At 35.9% G+C, this 11,261-nt stretch overlaps 1 protein-coding gene across 1 annotated transcript; it reads left to right on the top strand.

Moving 5' to 3' along the window:
* The first annotated feature begins 486 nt into the window (after positions 1-486).
* On the top strand, positions 487-7,149 carry LOC134750533 (ubiquitin-like domain-containing CTD phosphatase 1). Its single transcript, XM_063685728.1, has 5 exons — positions 487-728; positions 1,184-1,365; positions 2,511-2,646; positions 3,672-3,883; positions 4,538-7,149. Exons 1-5 carry the CDS (start codon positions 557-559, stop codon positions 4,856-4,858), a joined length of 1,023 nt encoding a protein of 340 aa, XP_063541798.1. The 5' UTR covers positions 487-556; the 3' UTR covers positions 4,859-7,149.
* The last annotated feature ends 4,112 nt before the right edge of the window (positions 7,150-11,261 follow it).

The following is an 11,261-nucleotide window of genomic DNA, read 5'->3' as shown; positions in this document are numbered from 1 at the left end:
GCGAGTGTGGAGTCGATTTCGCTGATTAGAACTAGAATCCACACTCGCGTTCGCGGTTTCACGCCGCAATTCGCGCACGAGTGTGGAGGGCCCTTAACGTGTTAAATGTTAGTCTGGCAAAAAAGAGTAGAAATTAAAAAGTGGCAACACTGTAGTGTCGTCCCGTTTTTCTTAAATTGATTTGAAAGGGACGACACTACAGTGTTGCCACTTTTTAATTTCTACTCTCTTTTTTACTAGACTGTAGTTTGCAAATTCCCATGACAAAATCAAAATTTCATAGTCTTTTTTTCGTATTTTATTTAAATAAAAAACTAATGGAATAAATATGTTTTTTATTTTTTATGATTCGCGCATTTATGGAATTTGTTACATCTGCACTGCGCCTAAAATGGCGCTCCTGAAACGTTACCGTTTTCTCTTTTTAGAGGACATCACTATTACCGTCATAAAAATTATAAAATCAATGCAGAGTACTGCACTAGCGTCAAGTCAAAGTTGTTTTGTTTATGTGTCATATTTGCCGTTATTTTTCTGTATTTAGCTTCATGAAAAAATGTGTGATTTCAACGATAGCCCTTTAAAATTAACAGTAAAGTGGAATGGCAAGGAGTTTAATATCCCGGAGTTCTCTCCCTCTGATTCCGTAGCGATGTTGAAGATCGCAATCGAGAATGCTACAGGCGTCCGTCCGGACCGACAAAAATTACTCAATGTCAAATTCCAGGGTAATTATGCGTTTTTAGAATGAAATTTGTCGTTAAAAACCTGGCTGAAATGTTACTAGATTGATATAGAAGTTAATTCATGTTATTTTTGAGAGGAGAGAGGTTGGTTTTACATAACACGATGTTGCTCTACGTTCGGCTTTCTAAATCGTTGATGAGTTCTCAGAATCGTGCAATTACAATATTATTACACACGTTGCAATATGTTACTCCGTAAGTTTGTGTTGTGGACCCGACATTTCAGCCGGTTTTTTCATTACTCATTATACTGGTATGATAAACTGATTAGAAAGTTTTTCGCCGACAAATGATTATTATCATGTAACCTGAATATAGGAAAAGCCTAAACCCTCTTATAATATAAGATACCATAAACTTGCACTATAAGTTTATCCTCTCATCATGATAAAAGACTTCTCTGACACGTACTTACTATACAATTAAAAAACTTACAGGCAAGGTGGCAACGGATAACTACACCCTGGCCGAGTTGAACCTCAAGCCCAACCTCAAGATCATGATGATGGGTTCGCTGGAGGAGGCGATCCAGGGTGCGCAGACCAAGCCCGAGGGAGGGGACGAGGTGGTCAACGATTTGGATATTGAGGAGGAAGAGGTGGATGTAGAGAATCAAGAGGTATAGTAATAATAATAAAATAATTCAGCCTGTATGTATACATTCCACTGCTGGGCATAGGCACATGAGGGTTTGCCTGTAGTCCCCACGCTGACCCAATGTGGGTTGGACTTCACAGACGACTTTTAAATTTCTTTGCGGATGTATGCAGGTTTATTCACACTGTTTTCTTTGACCAAAAAGATAGTGGTAAATATCAAATTATGTTCGTAAATATGTTATGAAAAACTGATTGGTATGAGTATAAGCCAGGATTTGAACCTGCTACCTCCGGATTGAAAGTAGGATGTCAAATCCACTCGGTCACGATTGTTTACATGAGCAAGAGTATAGAATAGAGGTATTCTGTCAGGTGACAGCCAAAACGTAAATTAACGCTAGCTCTTCTACGCGAGGCACGTCTAACTGGCCGTTTTGTGCGCACGGAAATTGCCTCTCGCGTATGCTCGCTCTGTGTGAACCTGGCTAATTGCATAAAAATAATTAAACAAAAATCAACCTTGTTTTGTTACTAGTATTGTTCACTATGGCTCTGAATTTGTGATAGTAATTACTGAGTTTTGGTTATCATCTGACAATTTGACAGTATTTATTTCGAATGAGGGTTATTCCATCCCAAAAATAATGCACTTCACCATTTTATTGCATATGCCTTGAATGCCAATGAATTTGTCTATTGTAAAATAAGCCATGAACAAATTTGTTTTTTTTTTTCATGGTAATTTATAATTAATATTACCATTCTATTTAAATAGAGTTAATCATGGGATATTAACTAATTACTATTATACTTAAATATTATTGCTGGCTTCCTATCATAAAAATAATGAAGCTCATTCAAATTTTTTATTTTTTATTGTGAAGTGATTGAAATGAAAAAAACCGGCAAAGTGCGAGTCGGACTCGCGCACCGTGGGTACTTTTTACTATTTGTTATAACAACAAATACATGATCTAGGAAAATTTCAATCTGGTGACAGACAGACAGACGGACAGCGGAGTCTTAGTAATAGGGTCCCGTTTTTACCCTGTGGGTACGGAACCCTAAAAAGTCAGAAAGAGAAGAAAAGGATTTTTCATAAAAGGTTGTTAACTCCCGCTCTAAACATTTCTAAGTAACTCAAATTCATCATTAAACTTTTCAGGTATACCTAGCAAAAATAAACAAGCGTGTGAGAGACTACAAAATCAATGTGCTCAATGAGCCTCGGCCTGACAAGAAGCTCCTAGTCCTGGACATAGACTACACACTGTTTGATCACAGATCAGTGGCAGAGACAGGTATGCTTGCCATATTTTCTGTTTGTTACCGTAAAAGAGGTTTTACTGCTAATCATTATGTGTATCTTTCCCATCATGGAACAATAGTATTCCGGACATTTTGGAGGCGTGCGGAGCCGAAGCCTACATTTAGAGGCCCTTTTGACACTTAATGAATTGTAAGGGGTACACCGAGCGGCTGCTGCGACGCACGCAGAGGCAGCACCCGCCCGGGTGTAAAGACTATTGGAAGTTGATGGAATCTAAAGTGAACTGGGCTTATGTGTGAAAGCGAGATGGACTAAATACTGGGCTATGGGATATAAAACCGGACGCCTGCCTAGTAAAATGGGTTTACTAATGTATTGCCAAAAATCGTTTCCCAAAGTATTACTTCCCAAACTATTTTACGCAAATTATCATTTGGCAAAATTTCATTTCGCAAATTTTCATAATCCAACCTAACCTAACCCAACCTAGTATGTCATTTTCATTTCGCAAGTATGGGGTTGGGAAATGAAATGGTTGCGAAGTAAAAAACTTGCTAAAATTTCATTTGGGAAATGAAACTGATGCCATAAGTTTGTTGGGAAGTGAAATTTGGCGAAAAATATTTTGGCTAAACGGCGGTATCCCAGTAAAATGGTATACAATTTTATTTCCCGCAGATTGTGTTGTGACTTGCCCAAAGATGGGCTCCTACAATAAGCGACGTAATTATTATTATTGCAATAGCAAGCCTATTCTCACCGAGTCTCACTGCTGGGCAAACAAAAATTGCATTTTTGATATAAGCTTCTTATATTGTTGACTGTATTTGTACAGATGTTTAGTACCTATTATTGAAATGTTTGTAACGAAATTAAAATCAAGACTAGTTGTTTTATCCACCTAAGCCACCTTTGATCTCCATCATCAGATCAGCTTGATGTCATAATTAATTACAGATGTGCAAATTTCAAGAAAGCTTCACAGGAAACAAAGGCAACTTTCATTTTGGAATTTGAAATTTTCAGGTCTTCTTTACCATTCTACTCTGTTTCCAGGTTACGAACTAATGCGTCCGTTCCTCCACGAATTCCTGACCACCGCCTACGAAGACTACGACATAGTGATCTGGTCGGCGACCGGTATGAAGTGGATCGAGGAGAAGATGCGACTACTGGGCGTCTCCACCCACCAGGAGTATAAGATCATGTTCTACCTGGACTACTTGGCCATGATCACGGTGCATACGGCCAAGTATGGTACCATCGATGTAAGTTGATATATAAAATTAAATGGAGACTTATGACAAATACGTTTTAGAAGCAAAAATAATGACTGTAGTTCTACAGTAATTATTTTTGGTTTTGAAACCTATCGCAAATCGCAACGCCATCTAGTAAGCGTTCTTAAAGAGTAATAAACCCAGTACAAGTAGTTGCGTGGTGGTTTTCTAATACCAACACAATCAGACTTCTTTCGGACTCGATTCGTGAAAGTATTTAGTATTTTAGTTGTACTTACCGAATATTATACACATAAATCTAATGAAGACAGTTTAATCCATACTCGCCTCAGTTGTAGCCGTATGGATTGCCTATACTTTGATATTATCAAAGATAGATATAACTCCGTATAAGTTACTCTATGATATTATATAAAGTACCTTAACATAACCTCTACTTTGTATATGACACCTATGGAGCCTAAGCAAGCTTTTGTCATTTATTTTTTCGAGAACGATTTTTCTGCTCTATACAGCATTATCGAGGTTTGAACCCACGATTTTTGACCACACGCGTATGAAAGGGGAATATCATTCGAAGTATTTTTATTGTTTCCGTCTACTCTAGTACTGGGAGATCAAGGGTTATAAAAACATTAAAAACACTAGGTATTTAATATTAATATTTACATCTCTTTCCAGGTCAAACCTCTAGGCGTAATATGGGGCAAATATCCCCAATACAGCTCAAAAAACACCATAATGTTCGATGACATCCGAAGAAACTTCATCATGAACCCGAAGAGCGGTCTCAAAATCCGACCATTCAGACAAGCGCACCTCAACAGAGACAAAGACCGAGAGCTGTTACACTTGTCTACATATCTCCGGGACATTGCCCAGTACTGTGATGACTTTGATACGTTGAACCATAAGAAATGGGAGAAATATAAGCCGGATAAGAAGCATCATGCCAGCAAGAGGAAAGCGGAGGACAGTGCGCCTGAGACGCCTAAGGAATGACGGCGCGCGTTTATGTTTTAAAGTATGATTTAATGGGATGTTACAAAAACAATATATCTGGCAGTCAATTCATACAACCTTCAAACGTTCCCATCTCAAATGCCGGCAACACACTTACAACCAGGGTCAAGACAAACATGGAATCTGTGTATAGCCATCACATATATCGAAGCGGGCGAGGTGCTCATAAATATCTGAACACGCACTCTAGCGCCTTGATAATAGAAGCGTGTTCAGATGTGTTTGAACGCTGTGCCGCTCCGATATATCTTATTATGAGTGTGCAGTGTGCTAAAAATATGTTGTTTTTGTAAACATCCATAATTATGGTTTATGCACCATAATCTTTGGTTTAATTATAGCTTGTACGGAAAATAAGAAGCGGTGTTTAGTCACGAGCTAGAACTCTCTATTATGCAGTGAGAATCACAAACATGTGCACATTTGCATCATTCCGCTTTAAAAGGGACTTTTCGCCTTTCTCTAACGCAGAGCATTTAAAATCCTATGTCATTTGCAATATGGTTGGAAATGTACACATGTTTATGGGCTTGACTGAACGTAAAGTATGGACGCTAAGCACGAAGAATTTCGTACCCCCATTTCCTATCTATTGTAGTATTGCACGCGCGTAGTAGGGTAGTTGACATATTTTTATTAATGGTATCAGTCAATCAGGTTTGTTTTGAGGATCAAATGTCTGTATGGGACCCATTGTCTTAAAGCAATACAAAAGTTTACTGACGAAACGCTTCTAACAGAATGGCAATACATCGTGACGTCACCATGTAACGTCGCTATTGCTTAGAAGCCGTTTCGATGTATGGAAAACAAGGAAATTGCGTCGGTGAAATGTTGCGTTTATGTACCTATATATTGTTGCCATACAATATTATTTTTAATAAAATGTAAGTAATCAAATGGTACCATTATTTTTTTCTTTTTTGGATCTTTAAAAAATAACTTAAATTTTGAAACTGAGGTCTTGTATTTCTTTATTCCCACATTTATTTAAGTTTTCTATTTATTGTGATAAATTGCTAATTTTCTATCTATTTAACAAGATTTAGAACAGTTACAAAATTGAACATGTGTCAACAACCCTATTAAATAGCTGTCACATGATGCCGGCGGTCAATGCCACTGTGCGAGCGAAACAGCTATATAATAGCGGGGCAATGTGTAAAATTTTTCGTTCTCAGCTTCCTTACTTTATACTAAAACACTCATGTTAACTTTAAGTATTTGACTGCCGTCATTTTTATGCTGAACGTATAAAAAAGCACCTTTCTAGCGTAAATAAGTAATTTAATAAACTTATTTTTTATGTATCTCAAATTCATTTTCATTCTTGTTAAATTTGATTTCGTTCAAAAATTGTTGTTTTTATTTAATTAAAAAAAAAACAATGTAAGTATGATTTGTAGTTTTAAGTATGATTTAACGCAATATATAATTGATATTATAAAACGAATGTAAGTTCATAATACATATAGTTGTATGTAGGACTGGATTGTACAATTTAATTGGTTCCATTACGTAATGAAAGCTATCCATATACCCAGTCTATCTATTCCATTATTACAGTCGTCGTCAAATATATAGAGGCGGCCAAGGTGCTCACAAATATCTGAACACGCCTCTATTGTCAAGGCGTTAGAGTGCGTGTTCAGATATTTTTGAGCACCTCGGCCGCTCCGATATATCTGATGGCGACTGTACTTTAAAATAATGTAAACAAACCAAACCTCGTGACTCGGTCATTCCGATTCCGCTAATGAGATAAAACTTTTTGTATCTGTGGAATTATATCATTGGCTGTGCCGTACGACATTGTATAGTTTGTTTACATTATTTTAGGGTCATAATGGAATAGAGTATCACGTTATTTTTCATAAAGCGCGCTCCAGACTACGCGGCGCGAAGCCGCGAACGCGAGTGTGGAGTCGATTTCGCTGATTAGCGAACTAGACTCGCGTTCGCGGCTTCGCGCCGTGATTCGCGCATGAGTTTCCTTACCCAAAGGATTAAAATTAAGTTGGACATAATCAAGGCCTTCTATATAATTACAGAAAAAAAGGCGTTTGTAGATTGCGATTAATGCCCCTCAACTGATTTCATGTAATACCTATGTAACTTATTTTGTGCATTTAATGCGAATTTTATTAGTCTTTCGAACAAGTGCCCGTGTACATAATTATTCGTAATAAATATTAAAAGTGCTCTATATCTAGTTGGTAGGCATCTAAAGAGTTACTTGTATTTAAAAAATAAAGGATTTAAATCTTTAACGATTGTTTTATTTATTGTTACATAGGAAAATTAAAAGTAATGTTTTCCATTAAATGGAACTTTATAAATATAACAGCTTCTACTCGCGACTTTGTGTAGAATAATTATTTCTATACACAAGGGATAACTTCCTAGCCATAACTATCCTATATACTTTAAGGACTCAATCTCCATACCAAATTTTAACTATAGTTTGTCAAAGGACTGCCTCATTTCATACATACACAGAGAGAATCATACTATCTTTGTCTACACTAGTACTAGCACCCAAAAGAAAAGGATGTATAGTTTTTTTGTTCTTATTTACTGCCAATTTGGTTTCACCAACTATATGTCTGCTCGGCGGTTTAGGCGTGACGAGGTAGACAGATGTTACTTTCGCATTTTTAAGTATGAGTAGGAGTTTAAAACATCATGGGGAGAGGTAACAGAAAGACAGTTACTTTCGCATCTATAATATTAGCAGGGATTTAAAACATATCATACAAACTTGTACGCAAAAAACTAAAACTAGGCATTCTGCACACGCTTGAGCCGTTTGAAAACAAGCAATGTCATTACAACTACAGTTACAACATTTACAGCAGTGGCTGTCACAACATTTATTAGGTACGTCACTGTTTTGCACCATAACACCGCGTCCCGGCTGCTTAGTCACAACACTACCGTCGCCATATTCATCACATTTTGTTGTGACATCATTATTATTATTTTCGGTCGTCGCAATTAAAGTTCGCTCTTCAGGCTGATTTTTTACAGCACTATTTTCGCCATCATTTTCTAAATCTTCGCGCAAATCACAATTTGTTATGACGTCATTATTATTTTCTCTTATTTCTAGTATTTCTACTAAAATTGGCTGTTTCGGCTGTTGTATCACATCACTATTAGTGCCGCCATCTTTAAACTGTTTACCCACACAATTTGATATGATGTCATTATTACTTTCGTTCATCGCGACCAAACTGTCCACTGGCTCATTTACTCTATCAGTACTTAGTAGTTCTAATTCTTCCGTAATAACACTATTTGCAGTGACATTATTCGAACAGCTTTCTTTAGGACTTGGCACAGCACTATCTGTTTTGTTTTTCAATTGTTTTATGACATCATCTTTATTGTTTTGCACTGAATACAATCCGCATTCATCATTTGTTTCTCTAAATCCACTTCCCCTTGAGTTGTCCTTTGAATCTGTATCAGTTTCGCGTTCACTCAATTCCATTCTGATTGCGAACTCTTAGATCTTTTCCGGATAATAGCGGTTCATAAAACGATTCACTGAATCATGCAAAATTAGATCTTATATAAATGTTATCAAAACTTAAAGTTGTAACACGAGCACATCAAGGTTACGTATTGTTGCATGTTCAAAAGAATTATACGTCCTTTGGTTATGTATTTCCCGTTATTCGGCCCGAAACCAAGGTAACTAGCGCTGCCGACCATCTCGCCCGGCGTATGACCTCACACTTACCAATTAGATTCAATGAAACATTAGTAAGATAGGTATGCCATGATTCCAATCCAATGTTCTGTCCTATGATTGATATAAAATGAATTGCATTGACGTGACCAGAGTTCATTGCCATAAGAATAAAATACACATTAAATACCAACTTCTCTTTATCTATTCGCTAGAATTCTAGACGTTCATTAAATACATGAAATACAAACGCGCATAATTAGAAAACAACACTGTATTGCTTTGAAGCATATAAGAATTAAGAATAATCTATGCCTTCTAAACAATCTTCCTCGGTGTAAGAAAAACTTGCAGACACTTTTAGTTTGTTTTGTTTTCACTAAAGCCTAGTTCGGACTACGTTAGTATTTAGTCAAGTGGCGAGTATTTTAGTTACTAAAGGTGTTTGAACACCAAAAATGTAGTCGAGTAGATTAGTAAGAGTGGTGGATTAAAAATGAATCCACTCGATTAATAAATCACCGACTAATTTACATGACTAAATTTTTGGTGTTCGGACACATAATACTCGTCACTCGAGTAAATTACTAACGTAGTCCGAACTAGGCTTAAATATTTAAACGTCACTTTTCGGCTGATTGGTTATAACGTCAGTCAGTTTCGGTTTTGGGCGGGTAGATTGGATTCCATGATTCTAAATAATAACACTACCTACAAATTGCTTGCAGTACTGAGAGTTCCGCTACTTGACGCTAGATGTAGACTACGAAAATAATAGTCGTTTTGGTAACAAAACCGATGTATGGAGTGAGTACTCTGTGTTCTTTTCTCTTTGGTAAGATGTAACTATTGTATTTACAAAAAAGGCGCAGGAACGTTTTTAACCAAAATTATGTATGGAGTGAGCACTAAAATATAATAATGTCGGCCTATATACGTCTCACTGCTGGGCACAGGCCTCCTCACATGCGCGAGAGGGCTTGGGCTATAGTCCCCACGCTAGCCCAATGCGGATTGGGGACTTCACATACACCTTTGAGTTTCTTCGCAGATGTATGCAGGTTTCCTCACGATGTTTTCCTTCACCGAAAAGCTAGTGGTAAAAATCAAATGATATTTCGTACATAAGTTCCGAAAAACTCATTGGTACCCGTCCCCGGCAAGCTCGGTTCGCCATACAAACGTAGTTACGTTCTTATTTTAAAACGAGTAGCTAGTTTGTTCTGAAACTTTGTACTTACAATAGGATAAAGTATGTCTAGGTCTGTAATAAGTTTATGTACCTTCAGATACCATAGTTAAAAAAATACAGCGAATTTAAGCTTTTCATACAAAACATGTTTTTGCTCTATTTCGTTTGTTTTATAAACTGGAGCTATATAAACGAATTACAGACCTAGATATAACTCATGTCATTGTGTGTGAAAAGTTTCATTACAATCCAACACGTAGTTTTAAAATGAGAACGAATCTCCGTTTGTATGGGAAGGTGAAATTCGGCCGAGCTTGCCGGGGACTTACTTAACTAATACTAAATAAGTTTTTTGACCCATTTCTAGTTTCAATAACAAGACTGGTGATTGATTTGTTTAACTTTATTTAATAAAATGTACATACTAAATCATACTAAGTATAGTTCTTTAGATATGCTAAAAAGGCAGTTTATCATAAAATGCGTTCTTTAACTAAATCCACACTATCATCCATAATTTAAATTTCTTAGTATCTTGTACATTTTGAGAGACCGAAGTACTATTAATAGTAGTGGCCAATATATCACCTTTTCCGTGTTTTTTTTTTTAAATCATGACACTTTAATATTGTTCTGACATGGTTCTGATAGACAAACGTACAAAAAAAAAGACTTGGCGGAAGCATTATTGGCCCATACTCTAAATCGCTATGCACATATTTTGCAGAATATAAATTGAATGTTTGTATATAAATAGGACAAATCATTCTTGCTAGCGAATCTAAATAATTTTCCAATAAATCCAATCAGTCCAGCTAAGTGAAAATCTTATTGTATTCGACATTAATTCACAAAACCTCAGTAAAAATACGTTTCGTCTCGTTCTAACAAAAACATATATCAGTGACAAAAAAAAACCAACGAATTAGATTACCTACAGTAAAGTTTGGCTAGTCAAACAAGCTCTAAAAAAGAGTTACAAAAGTCTATTTACTTTTTTCCGTTTTAGTCTATTACTTAATTTTTTACTACCAATTTAACTCAAAAGAGAAATGACTATTACTGCAACTGATAATAACTAAAGTTATAAAAAACAAAAACTAGGATAAGTGTGATTTAAAGTGAATAAAGAAACTTCACAGCATTCGCTCAAAACAATAGTAATAAAAGAAAACATTTTTATTCTTTACATGTGTCAAACATAATTGTAACTATATACAAAATCCATAAAATTATTTACAAAATTAAACTCAAAAAGTAACTTGATACATTCTTAATGATATAAAAGCTTTCGACAAATCTTTGTTGGAAAATAAATCGTAATTTAATAGCAATAAGATTCATTTTAAATGTCTTTATATTTTTATGTATGTTAAAGGCGTCTAGTATAACAACTGAATACCTTAATTGTATAACAACTGAACGCTTTAAAGCCGTAGTTATATTCTTATAATGATTAGAACAATCCTTGTTTGATTATTTGAAGTGAACGT

The sequence above is a fragment of the Cydia strobilella genome, chromosome 20 (genome assembly GCF_947568885.1).
Source record: "Cydia strobilella chromosome 20, ilCydStro3.1, whole genome shotgun sequence".
Taxonomy (NCBI): Eukaryota; Metazoa; Arthropoda; class Insecta; order Lepidoptera; family Tortricidae; genus Cydia; species Cydia strobilella.
This window is presented reverse-complemented; position numbering and strand designations above follow the sequence as displayed.